Source organism: Oncorhynchus mykiss, chromosome 12, assembly GCF_013265735.2.
Source record: "Oncorhynchus mykiss isolate Arlee chromosome 12, USDA_OmykA_1.1, whole genome shotgun sequence".
Classification (NCBI taxonomy): domain Eukaryota; kingdom Metazoa; phylum Chordata; class Actinopteri; order Salmoniformes; family Salmonidae; genus Oncorhynchus; species Oncorhynchus mykiss.
The window spans coordinates 85,854,083-85,877,401 of record NC_048576.1 but is presented as its reverse complement, the minus strand read 5'-3'; the positions used below and the strand labels follow the sequence as shown (position 1 = coordinate 85,877,401).

The following is a 23,319-nucleotide window of genomic DNA, read 5'->3' as shown; positions in this document are numbered from 1 at the left end:
CCCGGAGTACACGTCCTGGTATTCCGTCTGGCCCCGCAGCCTTGTGTATGTTGACCTGTTTAAAGGTCTTACTCACGTCGGCTACGGAGAGTGTGATCACACAGTCGCCCGGAACAGCTGATGCTCTCATGCATACCTCAATGTTGCTTGCCTCGAAGCGAGCATAGAAGTGATTTAGCTCTTCTGGTAGGCTCATGTCACTGGGCAGCTCGCGGTGGTGCTTCCCTTTGTAGTCAGTAATAGTTTGCAAGCCCTGCCACATAAGACGAGCGTCGGATCCGGTATAGTATGATTCAATCTTAGTCTCATATTGACGCTTTGCCTGTTTGATGGTTCGTCGCAGGGCATAGCAGGACTTCTTCCGGGTTAAAGTCCCGCACCTTGAAAGCGGAAGCTCTACCCCTTAGTTCAGTGCGAATGTTGCCTGTAATCCATGGATTGTGTTTGGGGTATGTACATACAGTCACTGTGGGGATGACGTCCTCAATGCACTTATTGATAAAGCCAGTGACTGATGTGGTGTACTCCTCAACGCCATCGGAAGAATCCCGGAACATGTTCCAGTCTGTGATAGAAAAACAGTCCTGTAGTTTAGCATCTGCTTTATCTGAACACTTTTTTAGAGACCGAGTCACTGGTGCTTCCTGCTTTCATTTTTGCTTGTAAGCAGGAATCAGGAGGATAGAGTTGTGGTCGGATTTACCAAATGGAGGGCGAAGCAGAGCTTTGTACGCGTCTCTGTGTGTGGAGTACAGGTGATCTAGAATTTTTTTCCCTCTGGTTGCACATTTAACATGTTGATAGAAATTTGGTAGAACCGATTTAAGTTTCCCTGCATTAAAGTCTCCGGCCACTAGGAGTGCCACCTCTGGTTGAGTGGTGTCCTGTTTGCTTATTTCCTTATACAGCTGACTGAGTGTGGTCTTAGTGCCAGCATGTCTGTGGTGGTAAATAAACAGCCACGAAAAGTATAGCTGAAAACTCTCTAGGTAAGTAGTGTGGCCTGCAATTTATCACAATATACTCTGCTTCAGGTGAGCAAAATCTAGAGACTTCCTTAGATTTCGTGCACCAGCTGTTGTTTACAAATGTGCACAGACCGCCACCCCTCGTCTTACCGGAATATGCTGTTCTATCCTGCCGGTGCAGCATATATCCCGCTAGCTGAATATCCATGTCGTCATTCAGCCCCGATTCCGTGAAACACAGGATATTACAGTTTATGATGTCCCGTTGGTAGGATATTCGTGATCGTACCTTGTCTAATTTATTGTCCAATGATTGCACGTTGGCGAGTAGTATTGACTGTAACGGCATCTTTCCCAGTCGCCTTCTCCGGGTCCTGACCAGGCATCCAGATCTTTGTCCTCTGTACCTGCGTCGCTTCCTCTTGTAAATAACGGGGATGTCGGCCCTGTGGGGTGTTTGGAGAATGTCTTGTGCGTTGCCCTTGTTGTAGAAATAGTGTTATTTGGATAGTGTTATTTGTCGAGAGAAATTTCTTAAGTCTAAAGAAATAGGATGAATTCTTTTCTCCTTCCTAAATTCATTTTTTTCCTAGATCTAATAAAGGCTCCTTCTGCTTTTAATCTTTATATTTATATATTATCCAGTTTATTTAATATATATATATATTATCCAGTTTATTTCATCTCTATATGTTATCCAGTTGATTTAATCTCTACATGTTATCCAGTTTATTGAATCTATTTATATTATCCAGTTTATTTAATCTCGATATATTATGCAGTTGATTTAATCTCTATATAATATCCAGTTGATTTAATCTCTATATATTATCCAATTTATTGAATCGATTTATATTATCCAGTTTATTTAATCTCGATATATTATCCAGTTGATTTAATCTCGATATATTATCCAGTTTATTTAATCTCAATATATTATCCAGTTTATTTAATCTATATATATTATCCAGTTTATTTAATCTATATATATTATACAGTTTATTTAATATATATATATATTATCCAGTTTATTTAATCTCTATATATCATCCAGTTTATTTAATTTATATATATTATCCAGTTTATTTAATCTCGATATATTATCCAGTTGATTTAATCTCGATATATTATCCAGTTTATTTAATCTCTATATATTATCCAGTTTATTTAATCTATATATATTATCCAGTTTATTTAATCTCAATATATTATCCAGTTTATTTAATCTATATATATTATCCAGTTTATTTAATCTATATATATTATACAGTTTATTTAATCTATATATATTATCCAGTTTATTTAATCTATATATATTATACAGTTTATTTAATAAATATATATTATCCAGTTTATTTAATCTCTATATATCATCCAGTTTATTTAATCTATATATATTATCCAGTTTATTTAATCTCTATATATTATCCAGTTTATTTAATCTTTATATATTATCCAGTTTATTTAATCTATATATATTATACAGTTTATTTAATCTATATATATTATCCAGTTTATTTAATCTATATATATTATACAGTTTATTTAATATATATATATTATCCAGTTTATTTAATCTATATATATTATCCAGTTTATTTAATCTATATATATTATACAGTTTATTTAATCTCTATATATATTATCCAGTTTATTTAATCTATATATATTATCCAGTTTATTTAATCTCAATATATTATCCAGTTTATTTAATCTATATATATTATCCAGTTTATTTAATCTATATATATTATCCAGTTTATTTAATCTATATTATTATCCAGTTTATTCAATCTCAATATATCATCCAGTTGATTTAATCTCGATATATTATCCAGTTTATTTAATCTCAATATATTATCCAGTTTATTTAATCTATATATATTATCCAGTTTATTTAATCTCAATATATTATCCAGTTTATTTAATCTATATATATCATCCAGTTTATTTAATCTCGATATATTATCCCGTTTATTTAATCTCTATATATTATCCAGTTTATTGGATCTATATAGATTATCCAGTTTATTTTGTAACTCAATCAGTTCTATCTTCTCCTCTCCTGGCTGGGGACCTCTGAAAAAGGCAAGGTATCTCAATGATCACCTTTTCCTCCTCAGCTCTTGTGGCCTTAGCAAGATTACTACCATATTTTCTAAAGGATTTGGACACCTCAAATGAAGATTTTTCTTCAAAAGCCCTTCCCAAAAGTGTGAAAGCAGATCTTTAACCTCAAACTTAACTATATCATTATTTAATAACGAGTTATTTAGCTTCCAGTATGAAGCTCTACCAAGGTTAGTATAGGGGGTAAATATTTTGATATCAATGTGCAAGGAGATTTGTAGATCAGTCAGTCGGCAGTCGCCTGCAGTAATTTTGATGCTCTCCAACACGGCCTCTGTCTTCCATCTGCTCTTGTAAACAATCACTGAAACATGGAAATATGGCGGTGTGGGAACCCTAACCCTATATCGGTGATATGAAAGATAAGATCCTTATGCTTCTAAAACCTCACTGCAAGCGATGGTAGTTAATTTTCAGACCAAGCGTCAGGGCTCTTAATAAACCCCCATACAGAGTACGCCTTCGCCCAATAACTCGTATGTGGGAGTCATGATGATCACGGGCTAGTGGGGGATCAAGAGTGGATGTTACAGGACATCCTAGCAGAGGGTGGCGTAATTTCTCACACTGCGGCGGGTTCAGGTTCCGCACACGGATGCACAGTGGGTAGCGACTGTTGCTGAATGCGAACGGCTGCCATTTTGATCTGAAATAACTAGGATCTGTGTTTCTTTGGCGCAATAATAAATGGTTTAACTTAGTAGATACAATAGCTTTTTGCTTTCAGTTTTGACGCAAAATGCTTTCCGCAGCCCAGTTACTCGATGAGTTGATGGGTCGAGACAGAAACTTGGCCCCCGACGAGAAACGATGCAACGTACGCTGGGACCACGAGACCGTAAGTTAGCCACTTTGTTAGCTTTAGCCAGCTCGCTGGAAACAATTTCGTCCGGTTCTTGTTTTCAGTGAGTCGTTTTATAGGTAGGTAGCTAGCAAACTGACGTTGATATTGATGTGTTTGCTTAAACGTAATAGCTGGCTACATACATGATGCTCGCTAGCTAACAGCATCCTAACTAGCTATGAACTAACGACCGCCAGGGTCGGGTGTTAGCTAGCTAAGCAGTAAGTTAACGCGTTAGCTACAATTGAGGACAGCATGTTCCTCTCAGGCCCAACCCCCTGACCCACGAATCCGCATTCAACATTTAAACTAACGAGCAACACTGGCCCTGTACTATATATAGCTCGCTAGATAATGTTATATAGTAGTTAATGAGTAACTTCGCCAAAGACAACATACGAGTTTGCTAACGACGGCTAGCTACAGGTCCACTGACAACTGGGTTAGCTGGTTTGCTTAAATAAAAACAAGTGGGTACTTTTAACGTTATTTGCAGACATCAGCCGAATGTGAAACCGTAATGGAGACACACTAACGTTAGGTAGCTGCGAATTTCAGTCAACATTGACATTTGTATTGGCTCAAAGTTAGACATTAGCTAGCTTAGTAACCTTATGCTATGTCGTTGTCAATGTAACGTTAGCTAGTTAATCAAGTTGCATGAGTCTTGAGTCAAATCACATTTTATTGGTCGCATACACATATTTAGTATCTGTTATTGCGGGTGTAGCCAAATGCTTGTGTTCCTCCTAGCTCCAACAGTGGAGTAATATCTAACAATGTACACATCTAAAAAGTAATGTAACATGCAGTGCATTCGGAAAGTATTCAGACCCCTTGACTTTTTCCACATTGTTACATAACAGCATTCTAAAATTGATTAAATTGTTGTCCCCTCAATCTACACACAATACCCCATAATTACAAAAAGGTTATTTTTTTTGCAAATGTATTAATAATGAAAGAAAACGAACATTTGCACAAGTTTTCAGGGCTCCTGAGTGGCGCAGCGGTCTAAGGCACTGCATCTCATCTCAGTCCCTGGTTTGAATCCAGGCTGTGATTGGGATTCCCATAAGGCGGCGCACAATTGGCCCAGCGTTTTCCTAGGCCGTCATTGAAAATTAGAATTTGTTCTTAACTGACTTGCCTAGTTAAATAAATAAATAAAACAAGTATTGTGGCCCTTTACCCAGTACTTTGTTGAAGCACCTTTTGGCAGCGATTACAGCCTCAAGTCTTCTTGGGTATGATGTTACAACCTGTATTTGGGGAGTTAATCCCTTCAATGCAGATCCTCTCAAGCTCTGTCAGGTTGGATGGAGAGCTTCACTGCACAGCTATTTTCAGGTCTCCAGAGATGTTCGATCGGGTTCAAGTCCGGACTTTGGCTGGGCCACTCAAGGACATCGAGGCTTGTCATGAAGCCACTCCTGCGTCTTCTTGGCTCTGTGCTTAGGGTCATTGTCCTGTTGGAAGGTGAACCTTTGCCCCAGTCTGAGGTCCTGAGCGCTCTGGAGTTGAGCGGTGCCTGCTTTCCCCCAGACGTGACGCTTGACATTCAGGCCAAAGATTTCATCAGACCAGAGTCGCTTATTTCTCATGGTCTGAGTTAGGGATGCACAATATATCGGTGAACATATCAGAATCAGCCAATATTAGCTAAAAATGCCATTATCGGTATCGGCCCGATATCTAGTTTCACACCTATGTCAAAGCTGTCGCGCATATCTATATAATGTAGGTAATGATGTAATGACACCACGTAAAATGTTGTGCAGCACAGCATCCCTAACCGAGCCCACAATGTCTGCAGTGTGGATCGAGCAGTCAACAAGTTGAGCAGTCATTTGAAAGAGTAAGACATTTTCAGTGAGACACCTCATAGGCAAAATCCATTAAAGCCAAGATAATGGAATTCATTGCTCTTGACTATCAACCGTTCTCTGTCGTGTGGTAGTTGGCTTTCGCCGACTGGTCGAGCACCGGTACACACTACCAAGTGCGGTATTTTTCAGATGTTGTCCTACTGGAGTTACACAGTAATAGCATCACTGCTGTTAGCTTCACGACATGCATAAACTTAGCAAAAAAATAAACGTCTCCTATCTTTCAAAGATAATTCATACAAATCCAAATAACTTGACAGATCTTCACTGTAAAGGTTTTAAACACTGTTTCCCATGCTTGTTCATTGAACCATAAACAATTAATGAAAATGCTCCTGTGGAACGGTCGTTAAGACACTAACAGCTTACAGACAATTGGGTCACAGTTATGAGAACTTAGGACACTAAAAGAGGCCTTTCTACTGACTCTGAAAAACACAAAGAAAGATGCCCAGGGTCCCGGCTCATCTGTGTGAACGTGCCTTAGGCATGCTGCTAGGAGGCATGAGGACTGCAGATGTGCCCAGGGCAATGAATTGCAATGTCTTTACTGTGAGACGCCTCAGACAGAGCGACAGGACGGACAGCTGATCGTCCTCGCAGTGGCAGACCACGTGTAACAACACCTGCTGCACAGGATCGGTACATCAGAACTTCACACCTGTGGGACAGGTACAGGATGGCAACCACAACTGCCCGAGTTACACCAGGAACGCACAATCCCTCCAACAGTTGTCAGACTGTCTGCAGTAGGCTGAGAGAGGCTGGACTGAGGGCTTGTTGGCCTGTTGTAAGACAGGTCCTCACCAGACATCACCGGCAACAATGTCGCCTATGGGCACAAACCCACCGTCGCTGCACCAGACAGGATTGGCAAAAAGTGCTCTTCACTGATGAGTTGCGGTTTTGTCTCACCAGGGGTGATGGATGGATTCGACTTTATCATTACACCAAGGCCTGTACTCTGGATCTGGATCGATTTGTAGGTCATCGGACTGAGCTTGTTGTCATTGCAGGCAATCTCAACGCTGTGCATTACAGGGAAGACATCCTCCTCCCTCATGTGGTACCCTTCTGCAGGCTCATCCTGACATGACCCTCCAGCAATGCAATGCCACCAGCCATACTGCTCATTCTGTGCATGATTTCCAGCAAGACAGCAAAGTCAGTGTTCTGCCATGGCCAGTGAAGAACCCGGATCTCAATCCCATTGAGCACGTCTGGGACCTGTTGGATCGGAGGGTGAGGGCTAGGGCCACCCCCCCCCCCCCCCCAGAAATGTCCGGGAACTTGCTGGTGCCTTGGTGGAAGGGCGGGGTAACATCTCACAGCAAGAACTGGCAAATCTGGTGCAGTCCATGAGGAGGAGATGCACGGCAGTACTTAATGCAGCTGATGGCCACACCAGATACTGATGTTTACTTTTTACATTCTGGTTAGTGTGTGTGTGGGGACTGTAGTTACGACTCTTGCACTGAGATGCTGTGCCTTAGACCGCTGCGTCCATGTGTGTCTTAACTATTTAACTGAACTAGAATGCTTAAAAGCCTACTAAAATGTTAAATATCTTATCGGTATTGTTTTATTTGGCAAGGAAAATATTGGATATTGGTATCGGCCAAAAATGTCATATCGTTACATCAGTAGTCTGAGTCCTTTAGGTACCTTTTGGCGAACTCCAAACGGGTTGTCATGCGTCTTTTAATGTTTAGTGGCTTTCGTCTGGCCACTCTATCATAAAGGCCTGATTGGTGGAGTGCTGTAGAGATGGTTGTCCTGGAAGGAACTCTGGAGCTCTGTCGGTGACCATCGGGTTCTTGGACACCTCCCTGACCAAGGCCCTTCTCCCCCGACTGCTCAGTTTGGCCGGGCGGCCAGCTCTAGGAAGAGTCTTGGTGGTTCCAAACTTCATCCATTTAATAATGGAGGCCACTGTTCTTGGGGACCTTCAATTCTGCAGACATTCTTTGGTACACTTCCCCAGACCTGTGCTTCAACACAATCGACAATTCCTTTGACCTCACGGCTTGGTTTTTGCTCTGAAATGCACTGTCAACTGTGGGACCTTATATAGACAGCTGTGTGCTTATCCAAATCATGTCAAATTAATTTAATTTACCTCAGGTGGACTCCAATCACATTGTAGAAACATCTCAAGGATGATCAATGGAAACATGATGCAACTGAGCGCAATTTTGAGTCTCATAGCGAAGGGCCTGAATGCTTATTTAAATAAGGTATTTCTAAGTTTTTTTTGTGTATTTTTATGCAACATTTTCTAAACCTGTTTTTGCTTTGTCATTGTGGTATTGTGTGTAGATTGAGGGGATTTTCTGTTCACTTAATCAATTTTAGAATAAGGCTGTAACGTTACAAAAAGTGAAGGGGTCTGAGTACTTTCCTAACGCACTGTGTGTATGATGGGCCAAATGGTTACCTCTAAAAAAATATTAGAATTGGCATTATTACCAAAGCAAAAGTCACTAGCTACTAATTTGGTTCATCAGTGAGATTAGGCTAATCAATGTTTGAAGATGCATGTTTGATAGAAGATCCATGTTGCATTTCCCAACCAGTTTGCAAGCAACATTTTTGGCAGGCCCGGCATTGAGGAGGTTTTGGGTTTTGTGGCTTCTTATTTCCCAAAATCATGCAACTGTTGGCTCACTAATGACGTGGCTTATATTTTCTCCCTTCCCTTGCAGACCTGTAAGTACTATCTCTGTGGATTCTGCCCTGCAGAATTATTCACAAACACCCGGTCTGACTTGGGTCCCTGTGAAAAAATCCACGATGAAAACCTTAGGAAAATGTAAGTTTTACTTTTTTTCCCCCATCGCTTTTTGTTTGTGTTATAATTAAGCAATAAGGCCTGAGGGGTGTGGTATATGGCCAATATAACATTCGTAACCAGTTTATAATAGCAATAAGGCCCAAGGGGGGTGTGGCATATTGCGAATATACCACGTCTTACATCTGTTCTTAGGGACGACACAACACAGAGTTCCTGGATACAGCCCTTAGCTATGGTATATTGGCCATATACCACACCCCTTCAGGCCTTATTGCTATGGTTGCCAATGTAATTAGAAAGGTAAACAAGTAATTTTGTATTATACCTGTGGTATATTTAAGCAATAAAACCTGGGGGGTGTGGTATATGGACAATATACCATGACTAAGGGCTGTCCTTAAACTAGTATCACATGTCTATAGCGTATAACATGGAATTACAGGTGTATAACTCCCTTTTCATCCCTATGTGCACCAGGTATGAGAAGAGCTCCCGGTTCATGAAGGAGGGCTATGAGAGGGACTTCCTGCGCTACCTGCAGTCTCTCCTGGCCGAGGTGGAGAGGAGGATCCGCAGGGGCCACGCCCGTCTAGCCCTGTCGCAGGCCCAGCAGGCCGCAGGAGTAAGAATATATATAGATATACTCAGTCAATGCCCATAGGTTCGCCACTATAGAGAACACAGAACTCAACATGGAAACCTAGACCAACCCTTGTATTCGGTTTGTCATGTTCATCAATGTTGTTAGATTATGCTGACTGGACCTTTCTCCAGCAGGGACCTGGTGGTCCTGTGGGGAAGAACGAGGAGAAAGCTACAGTCCTGACAGAGAAGATCGAGGACCTAGTCATGCAGGTGAGCTGCCTGGGTTTACTAAAACATTACATTCCTCCATTGAGCACAATTACAGTTGAAGTCGGAAGTTTACACTTAGGTTGCAGTCATTAAAACTCGTTTTTCAACCACTCCACAAATGTCTTGTTTACCTCTCTAGGGTACGTGGGACGCTAACGTCCCACCTGACCAACATCCAGTGAAAGTGCAGGGCGCCAAATTCAAACAGAAATATCACAATTAAAATTCCTCAAACATACATGTATTAAACACCATTTTAAAGATAAACTTGTTGTTAATTCCACCACAGTGTCTGATTTCAAAAAGGCTTTACGACAAAAGCATACCATGCGATTATGTTAGGTCTGCACCCAGACACAAAAAAAACAGCAATTTTTCCAGCCAAAGAGGGGAGTCACAAAAAGCAGAAATGGAGATAAAAATGAATCACTAACCTTTGATCTTCATCAGATGGCACTTATAGGACTTCATGTTACATAATACATATATGTTTTGTTCGATAAAGTTCATATTTATATCCAAAAATCTCTGTTTACATTGGCGCGTTATGTTTTGCCTCCAAAACATCCGGTAAAAGTGCAGAGCCATGTCAATTTACAGAAATGCTCATCATAAATGTTGATGAAAATATAACTGTTATGCATGGAATTAAAGATATACTTCTCCTTAATGCAACTGCTGTGTCAGATTTCAAAAAAGCTTTACGGAAAAAGCACACCATGGAATAATCTGATTACAGTGCTCAGAGATCAAAACAAGCAATACAGATACATGTTATGGAGTCAACAAAAGTCAGAAATAGCATTATAAATATTCACTTACCTTTGATCAACAAAAGTCAGAAATAGCATTATAAATATTCACTTACCTTTGATCTTCATCAGAATGCACTCCCAGGAATCTCAGTTCCACAAATGTTTGTTTTGTTCGATAAAGTCCAATGTTTATGTCCAAATACCTCCTTTTTGTTCGCATTTAGTACAGTAATCCAAATGCGCAGGCACTAGGTCCAGACAATGTCAAAAAAGTTATATTACAGTTTCTTAGAACATGTCAAACGATATATATAATCAATCTTTAGGATGTTTTTATCTTAAACCTTCAATAATGTTTCAACCGGAGAATTCCTGTCTTTAGAAATTAAAGGGAACGGAGCTAACTCTCACGGGCGCACGCCTGACTGAGCACATGGCCTTCTGGCTGACCCATGACTCAATCAGCTCTCATTCTCTCCCACCTCACAGTAGAAGCCTGAAACAAGGTTGTAAAGACTGTTGACATCTAGTGGAAGCTTTAGGAAGTGCAATATGACCCCACAGACCCTGTATATTGGATAGGCAAAAACTTGAAAACCTACAGACCTCAGATAGTTTACTCTGGGCACACTTTTCATCCGGATGTGAAAATACTGCCCCCTACCCCAAAGAAGTTAACAGTTTCTGGAGAGACCTGAAAATAGCTGTGCAGTGAAGCTCTCCCTCCAACCTGACAGAGCATAGTTTTGGCAAGTCAGTTAGGACATCTACTTTGTGCATGACACAAGTAATATTTCCAACAATTGTTTACAGACAGATTATTTCACTTATAATTCACTATCACAATTCCAGTGGGTTTACAGAAGTTTAAATACACTAAGTTGACTGTGCCTTTAAACAGCTTGGAAAATTCCAGAAAATTATGTCAGGGCTTTAGAAGCTTCTGATAGGCTAATTGACATCATTTGAGTCAATTGGAGGTGTACCTGTGTATGTATTTCAAAGCATACCTTCAAACTCAGTGCCTCTTTGCTTGACATCATGGGAAAATCAAAATAAATCAGCCAAGACCTCAGGAAAAAATGTAGACCTCCACAAGTCTGGTTCATTATTGGGAGCAATTTCCAAACGCCTAAAGGTACCATGTTCATCTGTACAAACAATAGTATGCAAGTATAAACACCATGGGACAGCCGTCATACCGCTTAGGAAGGGGACACGTTCTGTCTCCTAGAGATGAACGTACTTTGGTGCGAGAAGTGCAAATCAATCCCAGAACAACAGCAATAAACCCTGTGAAGATGCTGGAGGAAACGGGTACAAAAGTATTTATATCCACAGTAAAACGAGTCCTATATCGACATAACCTGAAAGGCTGCTCAGCAAGGAAGAAGCCACTGCTCCAAAACCGCCATAAAAAAGCCAAACTTCGGTTTGCAACTGTACATGGGGACAAGGCTCATACTTTTTGGAGAATTGTTCTCTGGTCTGATGAAACGAAAATATAACTTGTTATAGTGGTATATATAGTGGTGATCCTAACTGACCTAAGAAATAACTTTTACTAGAATTAACTGTCAGGAATTGTGAAACTGATTTTAAATGTATTTGGTTAAGGTGTATGTAAACGTCCGACTTCAAATGTACATGGACCCTACACTACCGCTAAAAAGTTTGGGGTCACCTAGAAATGTCCTAGTTCTTGGTCCAATAAAATTACATCAAATTGGTCAGAAATACAGTGTAGACATTGTTTGCTTTTATTTTTTCTTTCAAAAACAAGGACATTTCTAAGTGAACACAAACTTTTGAAATGTAGTGTACATGCATCCATCATGTGAAGGCCTACATTCATGCAGGACACATACTCTGGAGTGAGTAAGTTGTTTTCTATGTCAACAAAGTTGCCGTTTGTATGTGCTGTGTTCAGATCGAGGAGTTGGGCTCTGAGGGCAGAGTGGAGGAGGCCCAGGGGATGATGAAACTGGTGGAACAGCTAAAGGATGAGCGAGAGCTGCTCAGCTCCACCCCCTCGGTGAGTTACTCCCGGTTCTTTCTCACTCCATCAGCATTGAGATCAACTCAGTTATCTATTTAGTAAGCCTTTAGTATGAATTCAATACTGTGAACACCCGGGGATGAATGCATTTTTGGTTGAAAGTACTGTACTTGTAAAACTAAAAGTTATCCTGATTGATTCCAGACGATTGAGACCTTTGCGGCCCAGGAGAAACAGATGGAGGTGTGTGAGGTGTGCGGGGCGTTCCTCATTGTGGGAGACGCCCAGTCCCGGGTGGATGACCACCTGATGGGCAAGCAGCACATGGGCTACGCCAAGATCAAATCCACTGTGGAGGAGCTCAAGGTAAGGTTTGAAGGATTGTTCACTCCCAAGTCAATGTTTGTCAAGATTCCATATATGCCATTTGTTGTACTGTATGCTTTAATACCCATGAAAAGGAAGTATAATTTAATCATTTTGACTGTTGCTGTTTTGAAAGACCAGTGTTGATATTGCTGATGCAGAAAAACATTCGGTCATATAATTTAATTGTTCATCATGAATGATGAATGAATGATTTTCTGTTAAGGAGAAGTTGAATCGGCGATCCGAAGACCCCGCCGGAGAAGACAAGGGAGAGCTAGAAAGCAAGGACTGGGAGCGTGAGAGGGAGGAGAGGGAGACTAAGCGCAAGTTGGAAGAGGAGGAGAAAGAGAAGGAGAAGGAGAAAGAGCGCGAGAAGGAGAAGGAGAAAGAGAGGGAGCGAGTGAAGGAGCGGGAGAGAGAGAGGGAGCGAGAGAGGGAGAAGAGAGGAAGGAGGAGCCACTCGAATAGCCGCCACTCCAGCCGGGCGTCGGACCGTAAGAGGAGTCGTTCCCGGGAACGCCGGCGGTCCAGGAGCAAGGAGAGGGAGCGCAAACGTAGCAGGTACTGTACTGTATGGCACGTAGACTAGTCTTATGGCTGATTCACACTATAGGTCGCCCCCCAACTGTACTGTGCTGGCTCGTTAATTTTCCTTTCAAATGGTCTTTTCCAGCACGGTCCCAGCAACTACGGTGGATGCTTAACCCATAAGAGTCTAAGCTCGGGGAGGGGGTCTACTAAGCTATAAGGAATTGTGTTAACCTGTCTACGATACTGGTTCCCAATTGGGGATCAACCCTCCCACGTTCAGCTGAAACGGTGGCGCATGGAACGCAAAAATATTCTTAAAAATATTTAACCTCCACACATTAACAAGTCCAATAGCTCAAATGAAAGATAAACACCTTGTTCATCTAGCCAGCAAGTCAGATTTCTAAAATGTTTTACGGCGAAAACATAGCACATATATATGTAAAACCACCACCAGACACAGCTCATTTGAATAGCCAAAACATGCAATCAACAAACGCAGGATTAAAAAATAAATCGCTCACTAACCTTTTGAAAATCTTCATCAGATGACAGTAATATGACATGTTACACAGTACATATTTTTTTTTTCAATAATATGCCATTTATATCCATAAATGTCCATTTACAGTGAGTTCACGTTCAGAAATTACTCAAAAATGCCCGCAGGAAATCTATGTAGCGCGGCAAGATAACGTAAATAGACATCATAAACTTTGACTAAATATACATGTTCTACATATAGTTAGAAAGATACACTGCTTCTTTATGCAACCGCTGTGTTAGATTTATTTTTAACGTTACAGAAATCGCACACTATTCCATATGCTGAGACAGCGCTCAGTTCCAAGCTACATTTCCACGTAATGTTGGAGTCAACAGAAACACAGATTTAAGCATAAATATTCCCTTACCTTCGATGGTCTTCGTTCAGAATGTTCTGGAAGGCTTCATACTTACCCAATACATCGTTTGGTTTCAAGTCTTGCGTCTTTGTATTAGCTACTGCTAATAACATCAGCTGAAATGCACCCAAAACGTCCTCTGGTCCGGAAAAGTTGCGCATCAAAACTTCAAAATTACATATTATATGTCGACTAAACAGGTCAAACTAAGTGCAGAAGCAAGCTTTATGATGTTTTAGACACGCAAAACAAACTTCAATTCAATCGGCCATCGTCTGCCCTTCTCTTGAGTGCTGGAACAAAGGAATGGCTGGGACCAATTCGCGCCCATACGCACAGCCTATTCTCTCGTGGCACGCACTAATTTCACTCCCATAGGGTCAATTCTCGCGGGATTTGAACGATTCAAAGCTCTACTGAAAGAGGACATCTAGCGGAAGAGATAGAAAGTGTCCCCAGAATCATAACTGGTTGGGAAGGGTGGGGGCCATGACGTCAAAGTTGCTCCAACTTTCATGGCCACAAAAACTAGTTTGGAAGAATGCCTGCCCTGTGAGTTCTGCTATACTTACAGACATAATTCCAACGGTTTTAGAATCTTTAGAGTGTTTTCTATCCAATAATAATTTTTATTTGCATATATTAGCAATTTTTGACAGATTTTTTTTCCAGTTTACTAGGGGTACCCAATCTCTCCAAAGGGGGCGTATGTCTGCCATATCCTATAAGGTCATACCAAAGATTATTTTGCTATTTGATTTGGTATTTTAAGACTCCTTGTATCACACTTTCTTAAAATAAATGTTAAACATATTTGATGAAAACATTTTTTGGCCTTACTGCTATTAGCCTATACAAACGCATTGAATAACAGATTCACTACATGGAACAAGAAATAGTCCCAAAAAGACATCTGAAGGTAGTTTGTACTGAAGTGTCTGTCCTACATTGAGAGATTATTATTTTCTTTTTAAACATGTATTTAACCCCTTATTTTTTCCAATTAACAGTCCATATATACTTCCATAAATGTTTTCAACTGGTACCGGTGGTCCTTCAGACCAGTCTTGAGGCCTTCGAGCAGAACAACAGACATGTTCTTGAGTCTCACCTTTTACATATTAGTGTGTACCCCAAACTGTTTGGATGCTACAGACAGAAGTTGGCAGATTGGCTGTAGTGACTTCTGACGAGTCCCAAGACGCTTGTGGGGATCGTAGAGCAAAACAGAAAACACCATCGTGTTCATGCCAGTCTCATCTTTCCATAGAGGGGTCATAGTAGTTCGGACGCTACAGATGATTTTGTGAGAAGAGTGATTTTTCGGGATGTCTCATGGTCTGACAAACACCGCATCACTGCAGATGCAGAAGTGTTAACATAGGTGGATGCAGTGGATTGAGACACATCCATTGCAAAAACAACACAACCTTAATGTGAAATATTTTTATGGAGATATTATTATGCTAATTAGTTTTCCGTGGGGTGCGGACATCGACCTTAGGGGGTTAACCAGCCCAGTACAGCTCTGCCTGGCCCTATAATGTTAATCAGGGATCACAGTTCATGTGTTTGTGAAAAACTCACTCGTTGAATGTTCCACTGCTCTGCTCTTGAGTGTGTCGTGGATTAACATGTTCCTGTGTCCTGTGTTTTTCCACAGAAGCCGGGACAGGGACCGGGAGAGGCGGCGCAGCCGGGAGCGTTCGGACAGGAAACGGCGCTCCCGCAGCCGGGAGAGGAAGAGGTCCCGCAGCTCGGAGCGCAAGTCTCACCGCCACCGGAGCCGCAGCCGGGACAAGGACAGGACGTCCAGAGACAAAGGTGAGACATGGGACAAGTTGTCAAACACATTTAGAATAATCACAACTCGGATCTTACAGGTTTCTTGCAGCAATAGCAGGTTTTTTTCTGAATCTAAAAGGGGCTTAGGTGGTGGACGTGGCAATGCGTGCGGTCCATCCGTCGGCGTGGCTGAATTTTAGAGAATATTTTAGAGACGGTGTAGAGAAATGTTTACATTTAAGTGAATTTCTTAGTTATACAAATTTCCCCATTGAGCTGCGAGAAAATGTTTGTTTTAAAGCTAATTTCCTGCAATTCTATTCATTTTGCCATTGCTAATGCGGTGTTCTTTTACTCAAACATAAAATCAATACTGCTAAATTAATATATTTTTTGAATTCTCCTCGACTGTCTAGCTTTTCTTTTGGTGATTGTTAGATCTCAAAGACTACCATTTCTTTCCCTATTATTTATTCTAAATACTCTATCTGGTTTGTCGTGTAAGTTTACACTGAAGCGGTTTCCATCCCTAAAATGTATAAAATAAATATACTTTTTTACAGATTGGACTTAGGTGGCCTGAAAAACACTTAGGCGGCCCGCCTAAAGATTTAAACGGCAGAAAAATCCCTGACTAGACCTTTTACCCACGTTTGGTTTAGTGACTCCACACTTGTGATTGAGCTGGTGATGCAACAACATTTGGACCATAATGGTCCCTACCGAATTCACAAGTGTGATCTGAAGTGTGTCCTACTCTAGAAGTCTTTGTCATGACTGTTTCATACCTCCATCCCTCCCAGAGCGTAAGGAGCCGGAGGAGAGGAGAAGCAGCTCCAAGAAGGACGAGGTGTTAGAGGATGACAAGCCTTCCTCTGACGTGGCCAAGCCTGGGCCCGTGGAGGCTGAGGCTCCTGCCTCCACTCTGGGCCTGGCCCTTCTGGCCAGGGTCAACGGGGCTGCTCAAGACGAACTCCATTCTGAAGGTGACACTCAGTCCAATTAAAACTGATCTGATAGGACCTCAGATCAGGCTCAGGTAAGTGCGCCCTCCCCCGTCATCCTGGCTCTCAAAACACACACCCCTCCCCCATCTTCCCTCTCAAACCTCCCCCTCCTGTTCTCCTCTCCCCCTGTTTACTTTCAGTTCTATTGCCTTTGATTTGTATGTTGTATCTTTATCCTGTTGTTTTGGATATAGTGCATCGTAAGTATGCACTGAAGATGGAGCTAGACCGATGATGAGAGAAGAAGGTAGAAACAGAGGTCACAAAGCCCAGAGGGAAAGACCAGTGTAGTCCTGAAAAACATACCTGGAGGTACCCCTCGTTTTGTATCGGTTATATACATGCATACATATTATATATCTCTATATTTGGTCTATTGGACAAAAATCTCTTCCAAATTTAAATCCAAGCATTTCTTTCTGCCTGTATTGCCTCTTGTATATTTTTTTTCTCTTCAGTGATGGTGGCAGTAACCATGTGTTTTAATTTGTCGATTTTCATAGCCTATGGAACGTATTAAAGTGACTGTTTGTCTAGAAATGTGGACATGTATCCACACATAGACACACTGCATTTTACAGATACTTTAAAAGTAAAGTGAAGCTATATATGGAAGGATCCATACTATTTCTTTGACCTACTGAATGCACAGTCTAAAACCATTTTTTTCTCCCACTGCCATGGATATTGTGTTCTATATACAGCTCTCTGTTCTCTGATATGTATTGTAACACAGTGTGTTGGTTAGCATTGGGCTGATGATGGAAGGGTAGGGGTTAATGAATGATTGCAGCTGACTTCCATACCTCACACAGCGTTGGTGTTGAGTGAGTGAGCGACCTCATGAAAGAAAAAGGCAAATTAATAAACCCTCAAGGATCAAACTGTCAAACTATTCAGGTACTCACCCAGGTACTCCTTTCTCTACCCACATCCATTTCTACTGAATGCTGTTGCCTGTGAGCTTACTGCTCTTTATCATGACTAAAGCTTGATGTGTATTGTTTTTTGTTTCTCCTTTGCTTTTTTGGTGTTTTTTTTCATCTTTTAAAGGTTGTTTTTGAAGTATTTATTACCAGGAAGTGATGATGATGATGATGATGATAAGAGGTACAGGTGAACTTGTTTGATATCCTCCAGCTGTCTAGTTTAATTAGATGTGGTACTTATTAGTGGACCTGCCTTTCAGGACTTCATTGACTTTGAAAGTGTACCAATTTATATTATTTACATGCTGTTAATTGAAAACACTTAATTTTGGCCCATGTTTGATATCGATGGTTATATCTATCATCCAACTAACATTCCTCAGTTTAGGTTTGTCTACAGTTCATTTTATGGTAAAGGGGATATCAAGCAGGTTCCATAAATCTCAAAATAGGATGGTTAAAGCTTTTAAAGTTGAGTTCTATTGCCTTATACTGTGTCCCAAACTGAGTGTGAAGAGCAGGGCGGCCATCGTCAGCTAATGTCCACTAACATTAAAGGGCTGTTGGAGAAACGTCCACAAAATTCCAGGATGTTCCCTGCTCCAAAAATGCAATTTAGTTTTCCCCAATGTTAGCTAGTGTTAGTTTTAGTTTATTTTCCAGTTCGTTAGATTAGTTACCATTCCTCTGTGACATGTCTATAGGGGGATATCTGTATGTATAGTTGATGATAACAGCTTGTGGCTGCTACAAGCTGTGTTACCAGGATCTTTGCTAATGTGTCACCTCTTTGACCGTTTGTGCACCCCAGGGGACGCTGGGAAATCTGGAGGAGGAAGATCTGAAGACCACCTGTCGCTCCACCCTGAACCTGTCTCTGCGCTGCTTAAAACAAGGTGAACCACAGATGTAGTGGCTTATTAAAACAACTGTGACATCTAAATCACAACAAAAGACACGTGTGTAAAGGTGCCCTCTGTTGTCCTCCTGTTGTTTTTTTTGGAAGATCACATTTTTAGCGCAGGACCAGACATTCTTCATTCAGTTTTCCGTTGTATTTCTTTCCTTCATCGTTTCTGATATAAAGGACCTTGTCTAGTAGCTGCTGAGGTAGAATGGTACATTAAGGCTTTTATCTATGTTCTGTTGCTCATGCAGTTTTTAGGACAAATAAAAACCGTGCTTGTTTTGGTTTGTAATGTCAGGTTTCCACTCTTTCACGGTTTGACTTTTTTGGGGAAATCAGTTTGGGAAGTGTTTGTACAATGTTAGTCAGGAGCATCTCTTTCTCTCCTCTCTCCTTCCCACCCACCAGATCTCACACCCACTGACTGATCTCTCTAGCCCCTTACTGTAAAATATAGTGAGATTTGAATTGATCTTTTTTTGTTCTGATTTTTAAACCTGTTCATCTTGATCAATAAAAAGAGAGCTTGAATGATGTCTGTGGATTTGTTTGACTTGTGTTAGGAGTGCTGATTTAGGGTCAGTTTGGCCTTTTAAGTCTTAATAAATAAGAGGTTGGAACTGATCCCGACAACAGAATTTCTACTCTGAGATGCTTTGTGAATACAGACCCCGGCTCATTAGAATCTACTTCGAGGATGAGCCCCACTGGCTCTGTATAAAACCCAGAGATTTTCATTCATCAACGGTAGCTGACTCTCACTCCATCTTTGTCTCTTTCACTTGCTCTGTCTTTTTGGGACGGCAGGTAGCCTAGTGGTTAAGCAACTGGCTAGGTATTCCCTGTCTACCATCCAGCAGCAAGATGGGAGCTAGATAACTGAGGGAGTTTGGTCTGATTATGGTCCTAATAAGGATGCTTTACTAGCCTCTCGCCCTTCCCTGGATCACACTTTAGGGCCGACCTGAACCCCACTGTGCTGGCTCAGCAACTATAGTGAATATAACTTCTAGTGAATGTGTAACGAGGCCAGCCCCAGTAGCCTAGTTTGGCTTAGTCGCGCCTTTTTATTGGTGTGATTTCGGCTTTTCAGTCTCAGAACTGACCTTGTCAACCCAGCAGGCAATTAGACAACGCAGCGGGCATTTCTAGACATGATCAGAGCAGTGTAATTAATAATTAAGGGTGGTGGGGACAGTGTACAGGCTGGGTTTGTGCCTGCCTCCTGTGGCTGGTCTGAGTGACCACTGGAGCCCAGCCAACTGCTTAAGGATTAGTGCCACGGTCTAAGTGATTGTACTGGGTGTAGACTGCACCTGCCTCTTACAGAGGGGAATTGGGTCTAGGGCTTGTAGCCCGATTGATGATAAATCGTGATTAGGGCCAAAAGGTTTCCCAAACCAAGTGACCTGCTGGCCATAAAGTATTAGCAATTGAGAATATTTGATTAAACACGTCAAAACCATACCTAATAACACTATCATTAAACACTGATAGCAATGGTTTTATCACAGAGACAAGGGCCGGAATCATAAAGGGAAGGTCCCCTTTTCAGGACCCTGTCTTTCAAAGATAATTAGTAAAAATCCAAATAACTTCACAGATCTTCATTGTAAAGGGTTTAAACACTGTTTCCCATGCTTGTTCATTGAACCATAAACAATTAATGAACATGCACCTGTGGAACGGTTGTGAAGACACTAACAGCTTACAGATATGAAAACTTAGGACACTAAAGAGGCCTTTCTACTGATTCTGAAAAACACCAAAAGAAAGATGCCCAGGGTCCCTGCTCATCTGCGTGAATGTGGCATAGGCATGCTGCAAGGAGGCATGAGGACTGCAGATGTGGCTAGGGCAATGAATTGCAATGTCCGTACTGTGAGACGCCTAAGACATCGCTACAGGACGGACAGCTGGTCATCCTCGCAGTGGCAGACCACGTGTAACAAAACCTGCACAGGATCGGTACATCAGAACATCACACCTGTGGGACAGGTACAAGATGGCAACAACAACTGCCCGAGTTACACCTGGAACGCACAATCCCTCCATCAGTGCTCAGACTGTCCGCAATAGGCTGAGAGAGGCTGGACTGAGGGCTTGTAAGCCTGTTGTAAGGCAGGTCCTCACCAGACATCACCGGCAACAACGTCACCTATGGGCACAAACCCACTGTCCCTGGACCAGACAGGACTGGCAAAAAGTGCTCTTCACTGACGAGTCGCGGTTTTGTCTTACCAGGGGTAATGTTTGGATTCGTGTTTATCGTCGAAAGAATGAGCGTTACAACGAAGTCTGTACTCTTGAGCGGGATCAATTTGGAGGTGGAGGGTCCGTCATGATCTGGGGAGGTGTGCCACAGCATCATCGGGCTGAGCTTGTTGTCATTGCAGGCAATCTCAACGCTGGGCATTACAGGGAAGACATCCTCCTCCCTCATGTGGTACCCTTCCTGCAGGCTCATCCTGACATGACCCTCCAGCATGACAATGCCATACTAGCCATACTGCTCGTGCTGTTCGTGATTTCCTGCAAGACAGCAATGTCAGTGTTCTGCCATGGCCAGCGAAGAGCCTGGATCTCAATGCAGCTGGTCGCCCCCCCCCCCCCCCCTTGTTCAGGGACACATTATTCCATTTCTGTTAGTCACGTCTGTGGAACTTGTTCAGTTATGTAAATACAAATATTTACATGTTAAGTTTGCTGAAAATAAAATGCAGTTGACAGTGAGATGATATTTCTATATAGTCTATATACATTACCAGTGAAGTTGACACACCTACTAATTTTCTTAATTTGTACTATTTTATACATTGTAGAATAATAGTGAAGACATCAAAACTATTAAATAACACATGGAATCTTCTAGCAACCAAAAAGGCATTAAACATTTTATATTTGAGATTTTTCAAAGTAGGCACTCTTTGCCTTGACAGCTTTGCACAGTCCTGGCATTCTCTCAATCAGCTTCACCTGGAATGCTTTTCCAACAGCTGAGCACTTGTTGGCTGCTTTTCCTACACTGCGGTCCTACTCAAACCATCTCAATTGGGTTGAGGTCGGGGGATTGTGGAGGCCAGGTCATCTGATGCAGCACTCCATCATTCTCCTTAATGGTTAAATAGCCCTTACACAGCCTGGAGGTGTGTTGGGTCATTGTCCTGTTGAAGAACAAATGATAGTCCCACTAAGTGCAAACCAGTGGTAGCCATGCTGGTTAAGTGTACCTTGAATTCTTAATAAACCACTGACAGTGTCAACTGCGAAATACCGTCACACCATGCTTCACGGTGGGAACCACACATGTGGAGATCGTCCGTTCACCTACACTCTACGTCTCACAAAGACACGGCGGTCGGAACCAAAAATCTCAAATTTGGGCTCATCAGACCAAAGGACAGATTTCCACCGGTCTAATGTCCATTGCTCGTGTTTCTTGGCCCAAGCAAGTCTCTTCTTATTGGTGTCCTTTAGTAGTGGTTTCTTTGCAGCAATTCGACCATGAAGGCCTGATTCACGCAATCTCCTCTGAACAGTTGATGTTGAGATGTGTCTGTGACTTGAACTCTGTGAAGCATTTATTTGGACTGCAATTTATGAGGCTGATAACTCCAATGAACTTATCCTCTGCAGCAGTGGTAACTCTGGGTCTTCCTTTCCTGTGGCGGTCCTCATGAGAGACAGTTAACTCTAATGAACTTATCCTCTACAGCAGTGGTAACTCTGGGTCTTCCTTTCCTGTGGCGGTCCTCATGAGAGACAGTTAACTCTAATGAACATATCCTCTGCAGCAGTGGTAACTCTGGGTCTTCCTTTCCTGTGGCGGTCCTCATGAGAGACAGTTAACTCTAATGAACTTATCCTCTGTAGCAGTGGTAACTCTGGGTCTTCCTTTCCTGTGGTGGTCCTCATGAGAGACAGTTAACTCTAGTGAACTTATCCTCTGCAGCAGTGGTAACTCTGGGTCTTCCTTTCCTGTGGCGGTCCTCATGAGAGACAGTTAACTCTAATGAACTTATCCTCTGCAGCAGTGGTAACTCTGGGTCTTCCTTTCCTGTGGCGGTCCTCATGAGAGACAGTTTCATCATGATGGTTTCTGTGACTGCACTTGAAGAAACTTTCCAGATTGACTGACCTTCATGTCTTAAAATAATGATGGACTGTAATTTCTCTTTGCTTATTTGAGCTGTTCTTGCCATAACATGGACTTGGTCTTTTACCAAATAGGGCTATCTTCTGTATACCACCCTTGTCACAAAACAACTGATTTGCTCAAATGCATTAAGAAGGGAAGAAATTCCACAAATGAACTTTTAACAAGGCACACCTGTTAATTGAAATGCATTCCAGGTGACTACCTCATGAAGCTGGTTGAGAGAATGCCAAGAGTGTGCAAAGCTGTCATCAAGACAAAGAGTGGCTACTTTGATGCATCTCAAATATGAAATAATGTTTTGCTTTCTACATGATTCCATGTGTTATTTCATAGTTTTGATGTCTTCACTATTATTCTACAATGTAGTAAAGGGTAGTAAAAAATAAAGAAAACCCTTGAATGAGTGTGTCAACTTTTGACTGGTACTGTATATATTGATTTGTATTATTATTACCCCCCCTAAGGAGGACACATCTTTTTTTGTTTTTTACAG

The 23,319-nt window shown here is 41.6% G+C and overlaps 1 protein-coding gene across 4 annotated transcripts; it reads left to right on the top strand.

The window, feature by feature from the left end:
• The first annotated feature begins 3,605 nt into the window (after positions 1 to 3,605).
• Positions 3,606 to 19,202, top strand: LOC110511897 (luc7-like protein 3). 4 transcript variants are annotated; one of them, XM_036938912.1, is made up of 10 exons: positions 3,606 to 3,936; positions 8,537 to 8,643; positions 9,103 to 9,247; positions 9,403 to 9,480; positions 12,166 to 12,270; positions 12,439 to 12,600; positions 12,827 to 13,164; positions 15,703 to 15,863; positions 16,628 to 16,863; positions 18,572 to 19,202. In XM_036938912.1, the coding sequence occupies exons 1-9, from the start codon at positions 3,838 to 3,840 to the stop codon at positions 16,828 to 16,830; spliced, it is 1,398 nt and encodes a 465-aa protein (XP_036794807.1). In that variant the 5' UTR covers positions 3,606 to 3,837; the 3' UTR covers positions 16,831 to 16,863; positions 18,572 to 19,202. The 4 variants fall into 4 exon arrangements, with proteins under 4 accessions (XP_036794807.1, XP_036794805.1, XP_036794809.1 ...); XM_036938910.1 differs by having other exon boundaries at positions 3,607 to 3,936; positions 9,400 to 9,480; XM_036938914.1 differs by having other exon boundaries at positions 3,608 to 3,936; positions 12,830 to 13,164.
• Positions 19,203 to 23,319: the final 4,117 nt, after the last annotated feature.

What these genes read in the sequence shown, in the direction of transcription:
- LOC110511897 (XM_036938910.1), top strand. Translation starts at nt 3,838, where the DNA reads ATGCTTTCCGCAGCCCAGTTACTCGATGAGTTGATGGGTCGAGACAGA. An exon ending in TACGCTGGGACCACGAGACC is followed by an intron (nt 3,937 to 8,536) that starts GTAAGTTAGCCA and finishes CTTCCCTTGCAG; the next exon opens with ACCTGTAAGTACTATCTCTG. An exon ending in TGCTCAGCTCCACCCCCTCG is followed by an intron (nt 12,271 to 12,438) that starts GTGAGTTACTCC and finishes GATTGATTCCAG; the next exon opens with ACGATTGAGACCTTTGCGGC.